Source organism: Lutjanus erythropterus, chromosome 3, assembly GCF_056507025.1.
Source record: "Lutjanus erythropterus isolate fLutEry1 chromosome 3, fLutEry1.hap2, whole genome shotgun sequence".
Classification (NCBI taxonomy): domain Eukaryota; kingdom Metazoa; phylum Chordata; class Actinopteri; order Lutjaniformes; family Lutjanidae; genus Lutjanus; species Lutjanus erythropterus.
This window is the reverse complement of record NC_139319.1, coordinates 10,292,304-10,316,947: the sequence shown is the minus strand read 5'-3', so window position 1 is coordinate 10,316,947 and position 24,644 is coordinate 10,292,304. Positions and strand designations below refer to the sequence as shown.

Below are 24,644 nucleotides of genomic sequence, written 5' to 3'. Positions count from 1 at the left end.
TTATACTAATCAGTATTTTTTATATATATATATATATATATAATTTGTTAAAGTTTGTAAAAAAAAAAAGATATATTACACAAAAAATAAAATGACAGTTCCTTCACTGATTCTGCAAGGTGTTAATAAAAAGCTTTATACACTGGCTATTATTGTTATCTCACTCACTCTAAGTAGCTTTGTGAGGACTTTGGCTCGGCTGCTGCTGTACGTTCCCTCGTGCACAGACCAAGTGTGCTTAGCGGCGGCTTATCCACCTGGGAGTCAAATGTCACAACACGTGTGTTTGTTTACGTGTGAGAGCGTGACGGGGTGAGAGACAGAACATCAGAGACAGAGAGATTTCATGTTTAAATAAAAACTGATTCATCTGGTGCAGCATGTAGAATAATAACTTTACAGTATTGTGATCCTTTTTACACAAATGATGGTGCGTTTCATTTGAGGCCTGTTAAATAAATAAAGGTAGAGACACAGTGCAAGGTCGATGGACACGTAAACAGATGGATGGACATCATTTCCAGCGGTTGATTCGTCGCAGCTGTACGTAGGCCAGGGACATGCAGACCAATATGATTCCCAGCAGAGCCACCTGGTTCTGCCAGAAGCCCCACACAGAGTAGTCGATGTCCTGGGCTTTCAGGAACAGCTCCCCTGGGATACTGCAGCACAGACAAGAGAGGCTCAGTGTGTGTGACCGTGTGTGTGTGTGTGTGTGGTGTGCGTGTGTGTTATTGGGTTTAAAGGAGCGGCTCTGTTATCACTCAGCACTCACACGGTGGTGTTGCTGTAGAACAACTGTCCCGCCATCTCGTTGATGAAGGCAGCCTGAGAGAGAGAGAGACAAAGAGACGGGGCTGAATGACTTCCTCGCTGCAGATAAAGACAGATTAAATTCAACCCCACTGATCTCATTCTCACAGCCGCACCCTTCTGCTCACGCTCGGCTGATTTTTCATATCTTACGTTCAATCCATATCTGAAGATACTGATCCACTTCAGCCAGGAGAGCCAGCTCAGCATGGCATTGAGATTGACAAGATAACCACCAAAGACCTAAAATGAGAGGATGAAGGGGAAATAGAGGGGAAAATACACTTGTGAAAAAGGGTCTACAATATCACTTCAACAGAACACGGTAAACACCAATTCATTCACTCAACTTAAGGCCATAATATGTCACATTTCCACTTTCAAATGTCAAAAAACGGAAGACGTATGTTACATATTTAGTTGAATTGTGCATTTACATTATTCCAAATGTTTCCAACAATGTTCAGACAAATCAGTAATTCATTTAAGGTAATAGTATGTTCCAATGTTTCCTGCCAACTGTTGCTAGCTAGGTGCTAATTGCTATAACTTCCAGGAAACCACGTGATACGTCAGAGAGTGAGAAAGGAAATCGGTGCACACGACTAAACATAACATGAATAAAACTTTAATATTGGTTGTTAAAAGTGAAGATAACAACTCTCATGTGCTACTTCACAAAGACATCAAGCAGCAGAATTTACATGTTGTGCATTATCAAGTTAATTTGCAAAATGTTTAATGAGCACAGTAAATCATTTTTGAGCTGGTTCAAATTAAAAGTTGTAAGTTAACTGAAATCAAGTTAAATAGTTTAAAATTTCTGAGTTTTGCAAAGTCCATTTAGAGTTTAACTTGAGAAAATATGTTCAATAACTTTCGAGATATTGAGTTGAACCAACAATTGTTCAATTATACTAAACAGTAAAGCTTAGAAACAAATTTCCTTTTTGCTCACTCAATTTACAAATTTATTCCACATGAAACTTTTAATCTGCACAGTAAGTTCTGTCCACTAAGGCTAAAAAGAGTTTAATGAGGTCTTGAAGTGGCATGGGATCATGGGAGTTGTTAAAAATGTGTCTGACATGACTCAGGTAGAAATCATGTTCATGGACGAGGTAATATCAAAGGTTAATTCACATTACATTTAGTAGAGTTTGCAGACTTCCTTCCTCACTCTTTGACCCGTTTTTTCATATTTTCATAATCTGTCCTCTGAAAGTCATAGCAATTACTGCAGCTAGCTCGCAATGGCTAACAGGAAACTCTGCATTTCTCCGCATTTGAAAATTGTTGGAAACATTCGGAATAATCATGTTATACATTTTAGTGTGGAAATGTTATTACATGACAAATATTATATATACATTACATAATTATAGTTTGAATTGGTCTTGAACTAATTAGGTTATGTTGTCCTTACAATCTTTAGTCAAATGAACTCCCTTAATACTCATCCCACAAGTGAACATAAATTTTCATGCCATGTTGACAGTCTTGAACATTTGTGTCATGGATGAATTGGGGTTTATGGTGTATATTATAACACGAGCTTTGTGTATTTTGTGTGTGCATCTTACCATCATGAAGACGAAGGGTAGAGCGATGAGGATGTTAGCCATGGCGAATGAAGATACACTCGCTGAGACGAGGAAGGCCAAACCGACTCCCGCAAGACTGACCAGAGACATGGTCAGAGCAAAATACAGGAAGGCCACAAAGGCAGGCTTCAACCCTGAAAAAAGAGGAGGATACAAACATTTTAACAGACAAAACAGAGAATTCTCCAAAAAACAAGTAATGGGCATTTTAATAAAATCGAGAGTATTGCTTTTAGCAGGTTCCCTTCGGTGGAGTCAGACATGACAGTAAAGTCAAACGGAAGGTTTCAGACACAAAGTGATCAACAGCAGGGGCATAAATTAAGGAGACAGATGAAACTGGAATCAGGCAGCTTCCTGTCATCTAGATTTTATTTCTCAAGACTTGAATCCCCTTGGGATGAAGCCAAGCCTGTGCAGAAAGAATTATAGACTGTTTCCTCATCCACAACATAATTTGCCTGCTTTCACACTCTAAGTCAACTGGAGAAAATGACAAAGAGTCTTCTGGGATTTGGAGATCTCTGCATGAGATGAGGACAGCAGATCAGGTACAACAGTCATTTCAAGGACATGAGTAAAACAGCAACTTTCTTCTCTATGCTTGCGACTGCCTGTAAAAGGCCCTTCTCTGCATGGTACAATAAGGTGTGTATTCTTAGTGTGTATGTGCCCGTATGTATGAGAATTACCCATCATATAGTAGGCGATGGCGGAGAACACAAAGATGGGGATGATGCGGTTCGGGATGAGATCAGCAAAGATCTTAGAGAGGAAGTAGACGGAGGTTCGGTAATAACCACTCGAGTTCTCGTGACTGCAACAGACATGAACAAAGACTCACATAAATACATAAATACATAAAATACTCACAGCTTTTACAGTTTTACAGGTAAAATTCATGTCAGAGTTTTGAGCTCCCACTGTGCAATATGACATTTTTTTTTTGTTTCTTGTATTAATGTGAGGAAAGCTACATCAGATCTGTGTGCAGTGATCATGGATGTATTTTAGATCCATGGGACCGATGGGGAGACTGTCGGAGCAGAAACAGCTGATCAGTCATGCGAGTTAAAAGTTCACCACATCAGAACTTATTCAGAGAGTGTTTCCATCTCCCATTAAAGCTGGAGCAGGCAGTTAATTTTTGCCGCCATGAATTTGGAGATTTTGGCCAATCACAGGCCAGTAAGACAGTTGATTGTTGAGGCTCCCTTCCAAGTCATGAAATACTGACACTTCGAGTTGGTGGCTCCCAATCCCAAAGTGGAAATTAGGAAATGACACAAAAAAATCAGCCACCTTTCTCTAGAATCACTGCACCTTTAAGAGCAAAAAGCACCTCAAATGAGTGTAAAACCTTTCTTGCAGGATGGAGGAAGTTTTCTGAAATTTTCTATGAACCTTTTATAATACCTCAAAATGCACACAAAAGTATCATGATGGAAACACGACTAATTCATTTATCATTCAAGGCTTTTTAGCTGAGACTTAATGTACCATAGCCATGGAGCTGTATTGTTTTCCATAAACTGAGAGATGCACTGCAGTGAGTGACATGTTCCCTCATTAGGATAAACATGGACGCTGTAGTTTATTTTGATTTGATCCCACATTTACCATCCTGCTGCTGGAAATATATCACCAAATGTTGCTGACAGACTTGACAAACACATCATAGGTTTTGGTCTTTCCACAAGATTTGTTGAGAGCAAGAAAAAAATATAGAATAATTTCAGCCTTATCCTTTAAATCAGACATTCTCTGAGGCCCGTTCTCTTTTCAGTGTGCCATTTAGTGAGCCACATACATTTGAACATTTGAATATCATCGCGCTAATCGTGACACATCATCACAGACAAACATGTTTTGCCACTGTTAGCTAACTAACGTTCCCCTGAACGCATCATCACAGAGAGAGAGAGAGAGAGAGAGAGAGAGAGAGAGAGAGAGAGAGAGAGAGTCATCATAACATTAAGAACTTAATGGGTTAAATGCTGAGAATGAATCTACCTGTACATTGTACTTCGTATAATTGTATATGTGACAATAAATCTGACCTTTACCTTTAACATTATGTTCTTTATATACAGCAGATGCTGTATGGGAATATTCCTTTGGGACAATAAAATAGCTTATCTTACAGAAATGTAATCCACATAAATCTGTCTAAGTATTAAATATCTTCAGTCACCTTCTGCACACATCTGCACTTCAGCAAGCGCACACAGGTTTTTATCATTGACTCACATGAAGATCGCTCTTTCATTGATAAAGAGTTCAACAGCAGAGAGATTCCCAAACACCATGTTGATGATAAGGAAGAAGAACGCTCCACTCCTGTTATCAACACACACACACACACACAGAGAGAGAGAGAGAGAGAGTTATCTGATGATCATTTAATCTGACAGATAAGCAGAAAATGTCACAGTGACATGGGTTCTTACTGTACTTCAGATTTAATTCAACCACCATATCACAGAGCTTCAAGCATCAAGCATACTTGATCTTTTTTTTAACAGTAAATCTTGTTTTTGACCTTTTTGATATTCTTGACTCGACAGTCCAAGAAACATGCTCCTGTCTCAACTTCTGCTAACACTTTATTTGGATACTTCAGATAGTTTATAGAGTATTTGCAACTTTTCAGCAACTTATTAGGTGAGGTTCACTGATGTATATACAAATATTCAACAAGCAATTAGTGACGTGTAAGTTTTAACCAAATTATCATCTACTTACTAAACAAATGGACTATTGCCCATTCACCTTAAGCTTTTACTAAGAATTTCAGTGACATTACATTGATTATCACTTGCATAACTAGTTAACATTTGTAGATTTTCATTTGGACAGCCGAAGTAAAGTGAAAACTACTTTACTAAGAGTCTACAGGCTATTTATTTCCACACTATTGTTATTAATGTGACAAACAAAGCAGAAATATAATGTTAGTTGAAAGCATTTTTATTTCCTTTTAATAACCATAAAATCAAATCAGTAATTTTACTGCAGAGAACACTGGAGTTGCTCGTCTATCACTGCCCTGATCTGTTTGATTGTGTTATTGTGTGACTTCAGTGTCTCTGAACTGTCCCTTTAAAACCCTGTAGTCACAGTGACACAGTAACTCAAACAAACAGCAGTAGACCAGCAACTCTTGTGGTGAAAATAATGATTTCAGCAGGATATTTTTCTTTTGATAATCTTATTTTTGATGTTCTGTTTTATGGTTATTACAGTTTTAAACAATAAAGTTAATCAGTCTGAGCATCAAATATGTATTTGTGTTTTTCTTGCAGGCCATGACTTTCTGTTCTTATTGACATTTTACACAACATCCCAACTTTTTGGGAATTGGGGTTGTAACTTGGCCTTGAGGAAAGGTGACACACTTACAGAAGGAAGAGCGTGCGGAGGTGAAAATAGAGCAGATACACTGAGTTAAAACTAGGCTGGTGTTGTGCTGCAGGTTTTTTTTTTTGTACTGTACCTGTTCTGTAAGGCCTCGGGCAGCGTTAGGGGCATTTGGTAATAAATGAGTCCCACCAGAATCGCAAAAAAGATGTTGAGAGCTAACTGGGCATAAGAGGTCTGAGGGTTCCTCAGAGTGTTTGTCACTGTCCTGCCACACACCACACGCAACTGTCTCACACACACACACACACACACAGAAGGAAACGGTTATTTTTTTATGGGCATGATGACAGTTATAAACAGAGTTCATTCAGCGGGCAGCCAAGCACTCTGTCTGTGCAGCTGGCTGGCACAGTCATTAATCTCTGCAACATAAGAACATAAACTCAACCTCTCACTTCAATTTTACTCTATCACACAATTAGTAACAAGTTTCTTCAAATTGATCATAATCTTTATGTTATTTTTAATGTGAAAAACATATTTTGTTTTGTTTTTAATAGTTGACTGACCTGATACAAGAAAGAGGTGGCATAGTCGGCTGCCTTGTCTTGACCTTTGGTCCCTTCAGCGATGCTCCGGTTCACATGCTCCAACTCCTCAAGCACATTCTGGCACAGTTGGGACTGGTGGTACATGATTGCCAATGGATTTTTACCCTCTGCTGTGGAAAGACAGACAGGTCATTATGCTCTATGCTGTAGATAAGGACAGGGTGGTAAACTTTTATAACAGTATTAACAGAATCAGTCTCAGTAGGTGAAAAAAAAGGGGGGTCTTGGACAAAACTTGGCTGATGTTAAACATTTCGAGAAAATATTTTAAGTTTTTAAGTTTTAGACAACATCACTGCAGTGACTTTCAGAAGGCATGTGCAGCCAAGTAATATTCCTCAAGGAATAGTTATGATGACACAATAACAGCCGTGTCTAGAAGGGAACCCAAGACCCACGAATGATCTCGAGAGAGTCATCATTTTAAGCCAAACCATGATCATTGCTGGGCGGCACGATGGAGCAGTGGTTAGCACTGTCGCCTCACAGCAAGATGGTTCTGAGATCAAATCCTCCAGCCAGCTGGGGGGCTGGGGAGTCTGTGGCAGGGTCAGGACCTTTCTGTGTGGAGTTTGTATGTTCTCCTTGTTTACTCGGATACTTCCTCCCACAGTCCAAAGACATGCAGCATAATAGGTTAACTGATAATTCTAAATTGCCCGTATGTGTGAATGTGAGGGTGAATGGTCGTTTGTCTCGGTGTGTCAGCCCTGTGATGAACTGGCAGCTTGTCCAGGGTGTGATGGGCTCCAGCTCCCCCTCAACCCATCAAGGATAAGCGGTTACAGACAACAGATGGATGATCATTCCCTAACCAGTTTTTTTTCTCTCAGTACGCCTACCCAGATCTTAACCTCAGCGTTGCCACATTATAAAACATAATTACTCTAAACAACATGCACAATAGTGATAATCTCACAATAGTTTTGCAAATCTTGGGTTCCCTTTTAGACATGACTCACAACAACCATTCTTCCAGGTGTTATGCTAAGCTAAGCTAATCATCTCCTTACTCTACCTTCATACTTACTGCATAGACATGAGATGATTCTTGCCATCTAATTTTCAAGAGATAACTAGTGGAGTATTTGTAGTCATTTTTTATTAATTAATTCAGCATGTGGCAGATCCTGTAATAGACGTGTTACATTTTAAAATATAATTGCTGAAATGCTGTTCAGACTAGAAGAGGTCACTCAATAGAGTAAAGATCTCTGCCAGGCAACCAAAAAAGAATATTTGTAATCACTAGCCTTTTGATTGAGAGCTGTAATTTAGTTGCATATATTTTTTTCAGTAACTTTAACAGATTACAATTACATTTATTTTGTAATTTAATTACATGTAAGTTACCTATAGGATTTATATTGGTTTTTCAGTTTTTCAAAACAGTGACCCTTGTGCACACAGTCATAAATGTGCACAAAAAGACACACACACACACACACACACACACACACACACACACACACCATTCCATGATCTCCTCCTGGCTGACGCCTGACGGAGAACACAAACAAAACACCAAAAACAAACACCTCAATATCAATTAAATCTCAGCTGTGTGTGTGTGTGTGTGTGTGTGTGTGTGTGTGTGTGTGTGTGTGTGTGTTTTATGTAGGTGTACCTTCATTGAATATTTCTAATGTCGACTTTGCCTCTCCATTTGTGATGTCCATGAAGAAATCAGCCGGGTTGTTGAAGGACTCAATTTGGTAGCCTGTACAAAAACACACAGTCACAGACAAACACATGCAAATGAATCAAAACCACAACACCTGCAACATTATAATAAGGGCCTCTGAAAAGTAAACAATATCCTGACATGGTATTTGAGAATTTACACAGAGAGATGAGGAGGAGAGTTATTTTTCAGTTCATACAATATTATGTATGAAAGCATCAGCACTTCCAATGGTAATAAAATATATTTCCTTTTTCTATATACAGGTTCTTTGTATTCTAGCTATAACATATTATATAGTTCTATTTTTTTTACTGCATTTTCCCTTGTGCTGCTGGGTCAAACTGAATCGATGAAGGTGCATCTTATCTCTTATCTTATAACACATTCAAGGTCCTACACCTTACAGAGTAAACACGCACGTACCAAGGTTTGTGAAATACCCCAGTGCGTGGTCTGCTGCTCCTGCATACACCACCTCTCCTTTGTGCATCAGAGTCAGATGGTCGAACTGTTTGAAGATGGAGTAGCGTGGCTGGTGGATGGAGAAGATCACAGTCTTACCTCGCCTGGACAGCCTGGACACACATGAGGACAGGACATTAGTTTACCTCCATAATGTTACAGAAAACACAAAGACAACAGTAGGTGGTGAAGATGCTGCTGGTTTGTGGGGCATCAATAACGGCTGTGCTAAGCTAAGCTAATGTCAATTAAAGCTGACAGCAAACAGTGCGTCGCCCACTGTTTGACCCCACCATCCTCAGCAGCACTGTATGCTTCAGTTGTCATCTGTATCTAATGTGTGAGTCTGTTGCTTAACGTGAGATTAATTAGTAATTGTGTTGTACTTGTGCAGGAGGTTGATGATGCAGTTTGCAGTGTTAGAATCCAGTCCGGTCGTCGGTTCATCCAGGAACAGCAGAGAGGGAGAGGTGATGAGCTCCATTCCGATGCTGCATCTCTTCCTTTCACCTCCAGATACACCACGCAGAAACTCAGTCCCAATCTGCACATACACACAGACACACACAGGAACACACACATTCAGACAAACACAAAAAACATTGCTGCTAAGCTGACAACAAGGGTGAAAAATGTTAAATACTCCTGTTAATGTAACTGGGGAAATTGTTGAGCTATTTTTATGTCCTTATTTTTCACTTTCTAAGGCACACTGTGTAAGATTTATGGGGATTTACTGGCAAAAAAATATGGAATATAATATTCATAGGTATGTTTTCATTAGTGTATAATCACATGGAAATAAATGTTGTGTTTTTATAGCCTTAGAATGTACTGTTTATAACTACAGAGGGCAGAAGTTTTTCCATGGAGGCTGCTTGAGCTACGTTACATTTGAACAGGGACGGCAGAATTTCTGAGTTCTCGGTTTGAAATTTTGACCGAAATGCCCACTGAAGAAGAACTCGGGAAGAACTTCACCATCCCGACTGCAAAATCCAAGATGGCTGCTCCACAGAGAGACAACATATGAATGATGTAGTAATATATATGTTGGGGATAATGTACAGCGACCCCTTCGCTTCACTTCAGGGTCCTGCATCGGGTTTGTTTCACAATAATGACCTGCTCACTGTGTATGATCTTGCTTATTACATTGTTACTTACCAAAAAAAAAGAGTAATATACCACAAAATATAACTTTAAAATGATTTTATGGATTTAAAAATTATTTTATTGTTCGTCTAGAGTCTATAATCAGAAGTGCATCCATAGCAACGGTCTGTTATTCATATCAACGGTCTGCTATAAAGAAATAAAAGACGTTGAATGCTGTAATTGACCAATCAGAATCAAGTATTTAACAAAGCAGTGTAATAATGTATGTCAGCACTTTTGTTTTATCAAATTAATCGTGCAAAATATAGTGTAAAAGCGAAAGACCAAACACAACAAAGGTTTTCCTAGAAGTGTCTATTTTGGTTTTCCAGCTTGTACTTAACTGAACTGTAATGGAAAGCAGCATTGGAGCTGAAGAGTGAGACAAGGTCTTTGCAACCTGCAAGCTCACCGCCAGATGCCACTAAATCCCTCATGCTGGCTCTTTAAGTTAACATTTTTCAATAGACTTTGCTACACTTGAAATACAGTACCATTACAAACCACAAATACATTTTTGTTATGGTTTGAACACTGTTCACCTGTATAAGTAGGTGTAGAGAAATAATAATGATCGATTTCCTTTTAGAAAATACTTCTACATGAACAACTTCCTACATAATTTATGCTCCAGAAGGTTTTTAAGTGCTTCTGTTTATTCATCAGTAAGATATTACAAGCAGCAGTCTTAAAGAATGATGAAGTCTGCACAGTACTCTCTCCAGTACTGCTATATAGTGAGCAATATGCAGCTATTAGCATGTGTATGTACTGTAGCGCTGTACCTTAGTGTTTGCACAGTCTGTCAGGCCCAGGTCTTGTACGATGGCATCTACTCTGCTGTTTTTATCTGCGGAGGAGTGACGCTTAGGGTCGAGACGCAGGTTGGCACTGAACAGAAGGTTCTCCCTCACAGACAGGGTTCCCATCAGGATATCATCCTGGATGCACATGGGTGATGAAGGCACCAACTACTCAGAGCAATCCAAACTATAATCAGTCAAAGAATGTGTGTATATGTTCGTATCTGTGTACCTGGACTACATAGGCAGAGCTGAGCCTGAGGTCAGACGTGACCACTTTGCCATCAACCAAGACTTGTCCGTGCTTCAGTCCAGCAGGGTCTTTTCTGCCTGCGATCACATCCAGGAGTCTGACGGAGACAGAAAGAAACTAATATCCATGTGGTTGGTGTTATACATGTGTGTGAGATGGTGTTTGTGTGTCTGTATGTTCTTACGATGTTTTACCACTTCCAGTGGCGCCCATGATAGCATTCATCCCAGGTCTCATGATGCCACTGCAACAACCAATCAAAAATCAAGTCAGTTTATGTTATAGAGAGCAGTTTAAAATAATAAAACAACCTAAAATTTAACTCTGTCCAATTACCATGATATACTGCAGCTTTAAAAGCCAAAGATAAACTTTTACAGTATAAGCAGCAAATTCTCATGTTTATGCACGCCGCAATATTTTCACATCTATTCTGTTGTGCCACTGTATCCAGACTTTACATCAACTGTCAACTGTCAAACTGTAACATCACGATAGAAACAAGTTCTACAAATAATGGATCAAAACAAATGAAAAGGCACCACTGTATAATTCTGCAAAACTACTTTCAGACTATCATCCTTTTCAGAAAAAAAAAAATAAAGCCATACAAATGTAAATAAAAACACAAACTGATCCTAAAATGTTTGATGAAAAGGTGAAACACTGGCTGAAACAAAAGCAAACCTGTGATCATTTATCTCTGTTTATGCACGTGTGCACACACACATGAACATGAACATGAACATAGAGATGTACACACAGATAGTGGAACAGATAAACATAGATAAATATGCATACTCATAAAGACTACGTGCATGCATGCACATGAACACACACACACCCTTATATATTAGAAACATACACATACGTTGCCATGAATTAGGGAGCATGCACATGCGCACACATACACATATGCAATACATGTAAAAATATATTATGTAAAAATATAAATATATTTAACTTTAACTAATGTAGGCCTACTCTGCTATCTTATGACATTTTTAAACTAGAAACACCAAACCAGGGACAGAGGTTGTAAATTAGCCTTGGCCAGAAATCCTATATCCAACACATCTGTATCACATTATTGTAAGAGATATAATGTCTCTTGCACTAAAATAAAATGCTTTAAAGACTTACATTCACAAGTCAGGCAACCACAAGTTGTTACAGGTACAGTTCACCCCAAAATCAAGAATACTTATTTTTTTACTCTGACCTGTAGTGCTATTTTATTCATTACAATTTTTTTGGAGTTTTGGACATATCAGCTGTAGAGATGTCTGTCTGCTCCACAGCATGATGGGATTAAATGGCTCTTGGCTTGTGGTGCTTCAAAACCAGTGTCTCTTTTCAGAAATCAAGACCAGGTTCCTCAGGATAATCCACAAACCTTGTTGTGAGCAGTTTCATGTAGGAACTACTTTCTTTCTAGTCCAAAAAAAAGACGCTGGTGTTGAATTTTTTTTCTGTATTTTTTGCCACTTCGAGCACCAAGTAGGATGCCATTTAGTCCCTATGACCAACATCTCCAAAGCTCTATAACTCATAAATAGCACTACAGGCCATAGGAAAAATATGGACTTTTGATTTTAAGGTGAGCTGTTCCTTTAAGCATTACCATAGTGTGTATGGTAATCCAGAATCAGATGATTTTTCACTACTTTTTGAATCTTTGGAAAACATTGCCTCCAGGCCATCACATTGATCAGTGAGTGGATGTCAATGTAAATCATAAAAACATCTTAATCACTCTATTTTGACAATAAATGTGTCAAAGAATGTACAGTAGAAAACTGATTGTAAAAGTAAATCTCTATCGCTTTGATTACTTGACTCGACACCTTGTTTAATGTATAACAACTTTTGTCATCATAATTTGGATGCGTGACAAGCATGTCTGTCCATCCTGAGAGGGGGATCCCTCTCTGTCTCTCTGTGATGTTCTTTCCATTTTTGTCCCTGTTAAAAGGGTTTTTGGGAGTTTTTCCAAGTTTAGCCAAATTAAGTCTAAAGGGAAGAGGGAGTGGTACACTGTATAGACGCAAATTGTGATTTGTGATGTTTGGCTATAAAAGTTAAATTTTACTTGACTTGACACTGTATTCAGGGAGCATGTTGCTTGAATGGCTTTGACTTTACTTTTACTATAAATACATTCCCTCAAGGATGTGATCACTGTCAGAACATCTTTGACTCAGTTTTTTCTTTAAAATTAAAATGGTTTGGTGAAATGGGCCACAAACACAACAGCATGCGATCTAATAACTTATTAGACATAGTGAATACGGTGTTCGTACAAAAACAGGAAAAAGCAGTGAAAAAGCACCTGAAGTGTTACATCCTATCAGACAAATGCTAGAATTTTGAACTTTGATCCAACACTAGTACAAAAAAAGATACTCAATGCCTCTTTTGATACCACAGCAAAAAGAAGGGATTTTTTTTTCCTTTTTTCTTTACCAACATGTACAAGAAAAGGTCACTGATTTTGCTGCAAGCCAAATTTCAGGCTGAACAATAAAGACTAAACTGAACTCTTGGTCTTGAATGAGCACAAAGATTTTTTTTAATAGTTTCAGTACTTTTGATACTACCAAATGTTGGTTGTTGTATTGTTTCAGTATTGATATTTTGTTATTTTTGACAAACCTACATCCTACAGTTGGCTCTAGCATGCTATCCAATAGTCACCACCCAATGATAATGTTGTTAACTAGATCTTATAGTTGGCTGATGTCCACGCACACAATGACAGGTAAGAATTGTATCCTACCTCACATCTTTGAGGATGTGTTTTTCAGGACCGCTCTTACGGCAAAGCCTCTTCTCTTGAACACAGTAGTGCAAGTTGCTGAATGTGACAGTTGGCCCTCGATCCTGGAAATAGTCCTCAACGCCGCAAACAACCTGCTCCTTCTTAGACATCTTTAAAAACGGCGAGGTATCAGCAGAGAGAGATGAAAAAAGAGTCAGAAAGCAGGCATCAAACAGAGCGATACAGCCTCGCACAGAGACCTGCGCAGTCTGACATGTACAGACAGGTGAGAGAGCATGTAATCAGTAAGTTTCTGTAATAAACTAAATGTGACCTTTGGACTCCCACAATTAGAATTGAGGCTGTTCACAAAAAGATAGTGTGACATTGACCTTTCCCCCCAAAACCTCAACCACAGCAGTTACTACATCCACGAAGCACCACAAGGTATGTGATAATAATTGATGATGACAGTATTTATACTGATTATAAAGTGGGGTATTTTGCAGTAAGTGCAGAGTATTTTCTACCATTCTGCAGCAGGCCTCATCAAAAAGACCCAGGATCCCCACTGACACTGACTCTCAATCCATCCTCTTCATGTTAGAAAATATTCCCTGAATACATGTGAAAAGACTGAGAACTGTGTAGTTCTAAATTGTCCAGTTAAAACATTTAATTGAAATATGGCTTGATGACGCACTGGTCGCCCAACACTGTATAAGCCCTGTGAAGGTACCTTCAGCAGCTTTCTCAGTCCAACCATCCTGTTGCAGACTGAGTGGGACAAGTTGACTCTCCAGAAGGTCACGATCCTCTGGCTCTGGTGGCTAAAACATGTCTGTACAAGTCCAGTAAAGCTGCTAGACAGAGCATCCATGTTTCAGGTCGTTTTCAGGTTGTAGTGGTGTTTGACACTGAGACACCCCCAGCATTTCTGAGCAGAGAAAACAGCGATTTTTTTCATGATTTGTGATGTTTTGCACATTCCCGCAGTGATCAGCAAAACTCCTTTGTTTATTTAAATCATAGTCATAATGTGCATATTGTTCTACTGTTTGTACAGCGTATGTTGTTTTTCATATGTTTTTGTCAATCTGTCAATTTTCTATTTATGCTCTCTTGACTTGCAGCACTGACCTTAATCTTGATATCTCTCCATACTATGTTTGCTGTTATGTACCAATATACCACAGCAAACTCTTTGTATGTGAAATCCTACTTGACAATAAAACCGATTCTGAGTACACTGCTATCTACATAGCACAAGTGATATCCATCCAGCCAGCTGTACAAATTGAAAACAGATCTGTGTACCAAATGGCTCCTGTAAAAAAGGATTTTATTGCTACATTCTTGTGACAATTCAATGTCTGGCAATAACATCTTTTTTTTACAGGAACTAATTGCTGTTTCATCTCTGCTTAGTTATATTTTTAATATTGGATGTGCGTACTTGCACATGTATGTGTGTATGTGTTGTTTCTTCATTAGAGCTGCAGCAAAAGACAAGGTATTGTCTTTGACAGGGTGGAGCATTAATAGAAATAGTCCGACAAAGACACTTTCATACTTATCGGTAACTTTGTTGACCTATCTCATAATGGCAACCATACTACCACAATGATGACTACTACCACTTCTGGGATGTCTGTCCATCTGATTTTGGGACTGATGGTCGAGATTTGCTTCCATTCAACCATAGTAACACTGATGAGGTGGTCTGACGTCTGTCGGTGATAAGGCTTTGCTTGTGGACAGCAAGTTATCCAAGCTCATCCAAAAGGTGACGGGTGGGTTTGAGGTCAGGGTTGTGTGCAGGCCGATCACGTTCTTCCACACCAAACTGGGGAAAAACATTTTTTACGAGCCTGGTTTTGTAACATTGAAACGGGAAAGTGTCTTCACCGAACACATTGTGCCTCTTACAGAGTTGTTATCCTTTTGTATTTTTTAAAATTACTTTTTAATTTTTATTTTGTTTTGAATTTTGTTTTCAGTTCAGTTTAGTTTCAGTTCATTTCTAGAGTGGCTTTGTTTCAGTTTAGTTGCTATTGTTTTAAGTTTAGTTTTAGTTTAGTTTTTAAAGTTTCATTATTAGTTTTGGGTTTTTTGTTATTATAATGTGGGAGTATTTGTCTTCCCTGTCTCAGTGTGCACCAATACCTCCTCAGGCTTCTTGTGTTGACAAAATACTGTATTTTAAATATTTTTCACCGTTGGTTTTAGTTTTAGTTTAGTTTCAGCAAGAACCTTAGCGCCTTACAGTACAGTCGAAAAGTTTTATTTATAAGCAATAAACTGCACCCTTGCGCACGTGCTTTGCTGCTATGGCCTTAATTGGTCTGGTATGACCAGTGACTTACGTAACAATCTCAGACTTAAAGTTCACAACAAGTATGTTGTGTAGACAAACGTGCCCTCTCAACATATTTTATTGGTTCATATTTCCATGGTGCGTCTGCCCCCTGCTGTACAGAATGTTGTATGGCTTGCTAGAGAGAATCTCATGGGTGGGATCAATGTTGTTTTTCTCTGACCTTTTTCTCTCTTTTAGCCGCTGTCCAATCAGGCTTCGTGTTCGACACCAAGACCCGCCCAGAAAATCTCTGCAGCCAATCGATTTTCACCATAGCGATAGATGGGCGTGGTTAGTTACAGAAATTCTTAGGTGTTGTCATCGCGTTCCTTAGTTTGGTGTGCTTTACACTGGGCGTGTGGGTGGAATTCAAAATGTTCACAATGCGACTCTAACAGGAATAATTTTTTTGCCTTTCTAAAGCTTGTAAGGGTCGCGTAGCGTATTTCTCATCTCCAATACAGACGAGAGACAGTTAAGTATATCTAGAAACCAAACAATCCAACGTTTCACACGAAGTCTGGCTCATAGGCTAAGTAGCTAACGCCTAAGGTTAGCTATGGAGGAGAGGAAGGAGGAGGGAGAAGCGGAGATTCAAGAGCACGGCCCCGAGCACTGGTTCTCTAAGTGGGAACGGCAGTGTCTGGCAGAGGCCGAACAGGGTGACCCAAACGAGGAGGAGACGGAACAAAGCCAACAGAAGCTGTGGCACCTCTTTCAGAACTCGGCTACCGCGGTAGCACAGCTCTACAAAGGTCTGTACCGAAGTTGAAGTTAAGCTAACTGTCAGAGCTAACGCTAACGAAAGCTAATCCTGATAGCTAACGTTGTCGCTGGGCGAAGAGAGACACAAAGGGCACTGACTAGGCTAACACCGTTAGCCATTCTCAGCTGTTATCCACAGCATAATGGGCAGTGTGTGTTACCATGGTTGTGTTGTTGGGTGACAGCAAAAATTGTATTCTTTCAAATCGTGTATTAAATCGATGATTCTGCGGTTCTCTTCTCGATATCGTGACCCTGTTCGGTTGCTAGCTGACGAAAGCTAACATGAACCCGCTGGTAACGCTAGCAGCCGCTAACAGCCGGTCACCGTGTCAGGATGTGGGACAACAGGGCTCAATGTGGCTCACAGTGGCCTGAGCTGTCAGAGGTCCTCCGGGGGTAAACGGATTGAGACGACGCTGAGCCAAACGGCTCGCAGGACACCGGTAAACTTAGCGGTGTGTGTTCTCACTGTCTAAGACACATTTATTCTTCCTGTTTGGATACAACATGGCTCACAGTAAAATGTTTTTGTCCACCCGTTAACAGTTACCTAGCTCGTCAAAATGGCGATACACAGGGAGGAGTTAGCCGACTGATAACAACTCGTTTGTTGACGGTCGAACGCGGTGATAGTTTAATGTCGCAGTGGTGTGGTGGCTCTTTGATAAGTAACAGTTCAAAGACGTTTTATCGTAACACACAAACCCAGAGAAGGGACTTCTGCTGATGACTGCATTGTTCTAAAGATCCAGAACAAAATGGCGAAAGGATTAAAAAAGTAAAGAAGTTAAATGTTTTCTGCCCTGCTGTGTGTTTTGAACATTAGGCTGAAATTGTGTTGCTTGAAAATAACTGTGGTTCCTGTCAGCCTCTGCTGTTGGTGCACATTGAAACTGGAAGTAAACGTAGGCCCCATTTTAAATGCTCTATGTCTGGAATTGTGACATCATGGGTTGTTAGATTTGACCAACAAGTTATTTACTCAATTGTCGGCCAGACAGACCCCTCTTTACCTCGAGGCTGTATTATTTAGCAACCACTTGTCAATTGTAGTTATTAGTTCAGAAATCCCCCCCCCCCTACTGTATGTTCAGACTGTATAACAGCTGCATCTTCCAAAGATTTATCACCAGTGAGTCATTTGCAGAGGAAACCATATGGACAGCCCCTGCAGATTAGATGTAAGGATTTGCGGTCTAATTGAACTTGTGAGGGGATGATTGGTGAGAGAGTACTGCAGAGGCTCTGAGCCTTTTGTGCGTTAAACCCAAACCTTATGGAGTTGTCACTTCTTTGTATTTATAAGCTGTTTTTTTTTCTTCTGTGTTCTGTATGTATACTCGTTATACAGACTATTGCAATTATTTCTGACTCTGTGTGTCTTAAAGGACCAGTATGTAGGACTTACTGGCACATAGAGGTGAGCTTGCAGATTGCAAACACCTTATCTCACCCTTCCCCTTCCAGGCGTGTAGGAGAACCTACACTGACTGCGACACTTAAACAAATGCAAAAGGCCCTTAGAGCCAGAGTTGGAAGTATATAGGTTGAACTATTTAAGTCCCCTGTTTTAATGTCCTAGCACTATAGCTTTGTTAGAAAAGGAAAACAAGGCCACAGGTTAGGGCTAAACAGTTACTTGAAATACCATCTAAGTCACAACACAACCTACTGCAATTTTCACGTCACGGGCAGCATAGTGCTTTTCAAAGACAAAATGTGTGTCAAACTATCACTTTAAAGTAAATACTGTTGTGCTACAGAGATATCTCAGCCCATAGACCATGCTCCACAGACTCCCAAAAAATACCTTTGTTTGGTACAGATCTCTTGTAAAAACAATCATTGCCTCCAATGTTGCAAATCACATTCTAATTTCAATGTCAGTCAAAATAATTGCAATTAGACATTCCATCAAAATTGTTAAGCCCACACAGGGTTAGTCTACTCTTCAGAGAGGCGTAGACCCAGTGTTTACTTTATCCCTTCTGGGTTACTGTAGAAACATGGTGGTGCAACATGACAACCTCCATGGAAGGGGTCCTGTACCCTCTGTAGATATAAACAACTCTTTTTTAGGTAACACACCGTACCATTTCACATACCATTTCTGCCAGTAAATCCCCATAAATCTTCAGTGCCGATCATCAAGGCTTTGAAAGGTGCTAAAAAATTATTTCTGATAATGCCACCAAACTGTTATTTTCTCTTTGATTATACATAGGAGCCCATTTCCAACTGTTTAGGTTTCTATCTGGAGACGAAGAAATTTGAGCTTGTGAAGGAGAGTGTGGGGTATTTGCAGCAACAATGTCATCATTGAGTTATCACCACAGTCTGATCAACTTCTTAAATTGAATTTACAGATCGAGTATGTCAGCAGCAAGGCCTGTCTCTCTGGGTGCCCTTCCAGAATGCAGCCACAGCTGTAACTAACCTGTACAAAGGCAAGTAATAAGTAACTTTTATTATCCATATTGTGGTTCATTCTCTGTTTTGGTTGTGATTTGTATGGCTATATGTAATTGCTGCAGATGAACTTTGGCTGTAGTGTCCAGACTTACTCAAAACATTTGTCCTTTGGTGTCATCAGAGAGTATGGAAGCCCGCCAGCGGAGCTATGACCTGGGCATCCACTTAGGCTACCAACGCAGGAATAAGGATGTGATTGCATGGGTTAAAAAACGCAGAAGAACCATCAGGCGTGAAGACCTCATCAGCTTCCTGTGTGGCAAAGTCCCACCTCCGCGGACAGCTCGTGCCCCACCTAGAGTTGCCATGGTGTCTGCAAGCCGGCCATCACCCCCAGAGACGGGCAGCTCTGTGGAGACTGACCTACAGCCTTTCAGAGAGGCCATAGCACTGCATGGTGGGTCACAACGCCATGTTTGTAAGAAAATTGTTGCATTATTCTCACAGCTTGCAATGGCTGAATATCTTCCCTTTTCTTTCCAGGCCTTAGTGGTGCCATGGCAAGCATTTCTGTGCGTTCTGGTCCTCCTGGTTCCCCGACGCATCCTGCCCAGTCCCTCAGTCGTCGTAGGAATGGTCTTCATGATGTGGACCTCAACACCTTCATTGCTGAGGAGATGGCACTCCATTTGGATTCCACAGCCAATCGTAAACGAGGCCCTACCCCCTGTAGTGATGTCATCACAGACTCACCTACTCATAAACGTAACAGGATGCTCTGAACTTTTCCTACACCACTAATCCCTCCTCTGTCCTCTCCTTGGTGGCCGACTGGACAGCTGACGAGGACTGATGCCTTGGCCAACCATTGAAATCTTCCTCCTTTTCATCTTAGTTGCAATGCTACAAATAAAAGAACTCAATAATTACAGTCCTGACATATTTCTCCCCTTATTTTTTTTCGTCCCCTTCTGTTGTCTCACTCCTCCTTACCATTGTAGTGTTCTGTTCTGTTTCAGAGGATTTTCTTTCCTGTTTATGTTTGGTTGCCCTCAGTAGATCTGATACCTAAGTGAGCACACATCGCACTTGAAATCTTTAAATTGCAGAATGTTGCGTTTAGACGTGGTTTATTTGGCCGGGTTCCTTTGTGCTTCACATCAGATGATCAGATGAACCGGGCTGTTGCTTACTGTTTGCAGTTCTCTTCCCCTCATTCTCAAGTGGACTTCCTCCCCCTCTTCTTCTTCCTCCTCCTCCTCCTCCTCCACTGTGGAGTGCTGGCCAAACCAGACTGGACTGAAACCTGGACTCCTCAGGAGGCTGAACCACCTCCCCGCCGTGTGGCTCGACTCAAAAACGCTTGTCAGCGTGTGTATCTCATTCTGCTGCTGCTCTGTGTGTTTGCGTATCTGACAGCAGAACTGCCACTTACTGTGTTGTACTTGTCTTTGCCTTTGAGAAAGCTGCTACAGTATCTCTGGTTGTTGTGCAACAGTGAGTGTGGGTGAGTGTGTGCGTGAGTGTTTATGTGTGTGTGGATGTGGATGCAGGGTTCTGGCAAATCCAGCACCCACTTGAACGAATAATTTCCTGTTTTACTTAAATTCATCCTTTTTTTTCTTTAGTTGCTCTTTGCAGCCCAAACCAGGGTTTTATCACAAAGCAGGTCGATCAGTCTACACAGATAATGGTGACCATTATGACTGTCTGAGTTAGCGGGCACTTTGAGTAGCGAGATGGAAATGCAAGATGTATTTTCAACAAAGATTTCTTTGCCCAAATACCCTTGTCTTGCCATGTTATTTGCAGTTTCCTAATCACACTGTTGCCCACAGGTATTGTTGTGTTTACAAATAATCCAAATAATCACTGTTTCACTTTCAACATCAAAATACATCTGACTGAGTTCATGTTCTGGTATGTTTGGGATTAAGAGCAGTGAAACTGTCTCAAAGCTTGCATTTCACCTACTCTCTGTTTACATTTGGCCTGTTGATAGGAACTTAAAGTGATTTGTTATCGTCATTTTGTCTCACTTTCAAATTATGATTTCAGCATTAACCTTAAAATTTACATTGGGACTGTTGTCTGTGATCTTGAAGGGGAGCTGTGGTATTCTTTTCTTTAGCCAACTTATGGACTATTGGGCGCAGTGGTTCGGCAAGGCTTGGGGCACTTGTTTTGCTAATTTCACACACTGCTTTGTGATACAATCTTGTGTAATGTGTGTAAATAACATGTAGGTGCTGTTATATGTGGTACATATTGTAAAAAGAAGTGCAAATCCACCGGGATGTCCATGTACAATTCTGACATTAAAGAAAATACAAGCGTTTATCTCAGTCGTCTATGAGTTTTCCCTCACAGTTGGATTTGGATGTTTTACTGCCTCTTTACATCGCCTGCTTGACATGGTCTTATTTCAAGGCAGGATAAACTTTACTCTCAAAATTGATATTTCAATGAATCACCTCAGGCCAGGCTCAAGAAAGGAAGGATAAAGAGTGCAACGAAGTGGAAAACCTGAGACAGTTATCTATTGGAGTGTCTGCTCATTTAATAAATGCCTCATTCCTTCTCAGATACTTATTCATCTCTCCCTTTCGTTTGAAGGAGCTTGATATTCAGATATTCTGTGATCATTGGCCAAGGGATAAAGAATAAAGCGTCTGTTGAAAGACTGTAGTGGTTTTATATCTCACTTTTCTATAAAACCAGGTTGCCAACAACAAACTTATACAAATTTGGAGAGCATTGCACAGTTCAACTTCTCCAACACACGGGGGCGGCAGAGACCGCTTTGTTCTGCTTTCTGTTTTACTTTCCAAAAGAAGCTTTTGGTGCTGAACACACTGACAGCGACCTGAAATGCCACATAAATAGATGAATAACAAAAATGTAATTTTTTACTTTTTAATATTTTATTTCGTCATGAGATGTGCTTTACATGAGCAAAACAAATTTGTAAGAAATGTAACATGCAAATATTTTGATCTATACTCGTCTCATTAAAACAATTAGCTGTAGCTGTATGCTTAAAGCATTATTTATGCATGGTGAAGCTTGTTTAAGCACAAATAAAAGTTATGAAACAAAATATCAGTGGGTGAAATATAACCAGTTACGACAAGTGAGGGACACTAAGACACAAGCTGTAATGACAAAATTATTCAAATTATAGCCTTTCAGGAGTCATTTGAGGTGACTCATTGCATTAATGTGCAGTTGTAGTCACACTGATGAGTAATTAGAGGCAGTTATGTACTTCACCTAGGCAGTGACATCTTTTAACTCTAAAAAAAAATCAATGTGATTAGGACAGAGCCGGAGTGGAATGGATATCAGACACATTTAAAAGCTTGTGACCTCTGCCAAGAAGGTTGTGTTTTCAGTCCTATTAGTGCGTCTGTTAGCTGGAAAGATATGTCAAAAAGTACTTAGCAGACTTCAATATAATTTGCCGGAAATTAAGATCATGAGCCCAGGAGGGACTTTGTATTTTTTAGCACCAAAACCATCCAACTACAAGGCCTTGAAGCAAAATGATTTTCCTTTTTTCCACACCTACGGTATCTGTCCAAATAGGCCACAACCATTTCCACCCACACAGATATTCTCACACTTTTTTTTTCACCACTCCCACAAATTTCATCCAATCTTTACCAAATTTGGTACACAAAGCCTGCAGGAGCCCTCTGTAAAAAAAATATATATTAATTTTTGATTTCCCTTACTATTTTAAATTAACTGTGTTAAAGAGCTGTGTCAGATTTTTGTTTGCCATTCCTGTTTGTCCAGAGTTAGATAATGCATGTCAACTCAGCATTCCTCCAAAATTTAATGCCATTACACATTCATGGTGCACAATGACCATGAGATCAGATAACTCTGTAAGCTAAATCACCTTGATAATGTACTATGTCTTCAAAGTGGCCTTATAACATTTAGAGACATCTTTATGACAGGTCCAAAATGTGCCACTTTAATTGATGTCATGGAAAATGTTCACAACACTCTTATAATGGTCTGACGACAGCCAGTATCAAAACCAACTGGCCGTATGTAAAGTAATGTTAAAACGGATTCCTAAATATCAATTTTGATAATGTCAAGTTGTCATGGAAAAGACATCAACAGGTTATGTTGTCTTAGTTAATGTCAAGTTGTCATAACAAAGACATTTTTGTCCCATCTAATATCAAGTCAACTTTGCATTAAAAATGACAGAATTGAAAACAGTCATAAACATTCATAAACACACCTTCATGATCATGACAGGTGTCATGGTATGGTTATGACATTGTAATGACAGTTGTATGTGCACCCTGTCAAATAAGACATGCCACTTTACTTGAGGAAAAGGGAAATGTTAATGACGTACTTATATTGGTCTCATGACAACCAATGTGAAAAACCAACCACATACGACAATTTAATGTGATGTTAAAAATCTAAACAGTCTAAGTTTGATAATGTCAAGTTGTCATGACAAAGACATCATTGGTTTGATTAATGTCAAGTTGTCATAGCCAAGACATCTCCATGTCAACTTTGCATTAAAAATGACATAATTGACTGAATGACACTTAATGGCCACAGTGTTCCCTGTTTTTTTATATAAAAATAAGAAATGTAGAGCATACTTCTTTCTTGTTTTCTGGTCTTTGATGGAAAGCAATTTTCTGATTTATAAAGGACTGTATGGAAATTGTTGGGTTTTCCCCAATATCTCAAAATGATATGACTTTGTACTTGTTTAACCACTATTTTTACTAAAAGAGGCAAAGCATAAAGAATTTAAAATGATACACTAAACTTTAAACCTCAATATCTTAATGGAACAATAATACAGCTGCCGACGTGCACAGTAGAGATGAAATTGAAAATTGGGCTGAAAACTGAACCGGGGGCATAGAAATTAAATATATATCCTGGGTGAGAAAAAAAATCAAGACCCTATCCTGCTCTCTGCAAAAAATTGAGACTACCCTCCCTTCAGCCAAAGGAAAAATTGCATTACCCATTCCCTTTTCTGACCCCTCCTCGCCCCCAATTAACTTCCGTGCAGTCCCTAAAATGAGCCAAAAATACTGTTTTCCCCTTGTATAGCAGCAGTCTTTGCAGGTATTCGGTACCACGTCTCTCTCTGATCTGACAGCCAGTTTGACCTCAGTGCCGGCACACACACAACAGCTCTCAGAGACTAAACACTGCTGTCTATCTTCACTAAATCACCCCCACACATAAAGACAGTCGTAAAGGAGATGCCACAGCCTTTGATGTGCTAACAGAAGAAAGCTACCAAGTCAGCAGCACTTTTGGGTGAACTTTTTGGGCTCCCCCGAAGTGCTCGCCGCTGTTTGATCTCCTGACTCCACTAGTCCATCACCACCAACACAGAGGCAGATAAAGACCTGCACCGTCTATCTGTCCACCACATCCAGCGAGAATATCTGTTATTTCTTTCCTCTGCTAAAACACTGCACGGTTGTTTTTGTTTCATCATGTATCTGAAGGCTCTAAAGGCTGCGATTTGATGGAACCATGGAAGAGGAGCAGAGCTGACCGCAAGCTGTTTCACACTTCA

General features: G+C 39.8%; 2 protein-coding genes across 2 annotated transcripts; one reads left to right on the top strand and one right to left on the bottom strand.

Moving 5' to 3' along the window:
* Positions 1-368: 368 nt before the first annotated feature.
* Positions 369-13,711, bottom strand: abcg2b (ATP-binding cassette, sub-family G (WHITE), member 2b). The gene is made up of 15 exons (XM_084712542.1): positions 13,534-13,711; positions 10,939-10,998; positions 10,734-10,851; positions 10,484-10,639; positions 8,927-9,084; positions 8,502-8,653; positions 8,019-8,111; positions 6,350-6,501; positions 5,914-6,065; positions 4,668-4,757; positions 3,110-3,234; positions 2,397-2,551; positions 967-1,056; positions 776-828; positions 369-662 (listed from the first exon to the last, which is right to left on the bottom strand). Exons 1-15 carry the CDS (start codon positions 13,683-13,685, stop codon positions 515-517), a joined length of 1,854 nt encoding a protein of 617 aa, XP_084568668.1. The 5' UTR covers positions 13,686-13,711; the 3' UTR covers positions 369-514.
* A 2,485-nt stretch (positions 13,712-16,196) lies between these two features.
* hapstr1b (HUWE1 associated protein modifying stress responses b) lies at positions 16,197-21,394 on the top strand. The gene is made up of 4 exons (XM_084714953.1): positions 16,197-16,629; positions 19,009-19,089; positions 19,236-19,511; positions 19,598-21,394. Exons 1-4 carry the CDS (start codon positions 16,434-16,436, stop codon positions 19,834-19,836), a joined length of 792 nt encoding a protein of 263 aa, XP_084571079.1. The 5' UTR covers positions 16,197-16,433; the 3' UTR covers positions 19,837-21,394.
* Positions 21,395-24,644: the final 3,250 nt, after the last annotated feature.

Excerpts from the sequence above, each read along its gene's own strand:
- abcg2b (XM_084712542.1), bottom strand. The coding sequence starts at position 13,685 with ATGTCTAAGAAGGAGCAGGTTGTTTGCGGCGTTGAGGACTATTTCCAG. Across the intron at positions 10,999-13,533 it reads CACATCCTCAAAGATGTGAG|TGGCATCATGAGACCTGGGA; the intron begins GTAGGATACAAT and ends TGGTTGTTGCAG. Across the intron at positions 829-966 it reads TCTTCAGATATGGATTGAAC|GCTGCCTTCATCAACGAGAT; the intron begins GTAAGATATGAA and ends TCTCTCTCTCAG.
- hapstr1b (XM_084714953.1), top strand. The coding sequence starts at position 16,434 with ATGGAGGAGAGGAAGGAGGAGGGAGAAGCGGAGATTCAAGAGCACGGC. Across the intron at positions 16,630-19,008 it reads GGTAGCACAGCTCTACAAAG|ATCGAGTATGTCAGCAGCAA; the intron begins GTCTGTACCGAA and ends TTGAATTTACAG. Across the intron at positions 19,512-19,597 it reads AGAGGCCATAGCACTGCATG|GCCTTAGTGGTGCCATGGCA; the intron begins GTGGGTCACAAC and ends TTTTCTTTCCAG.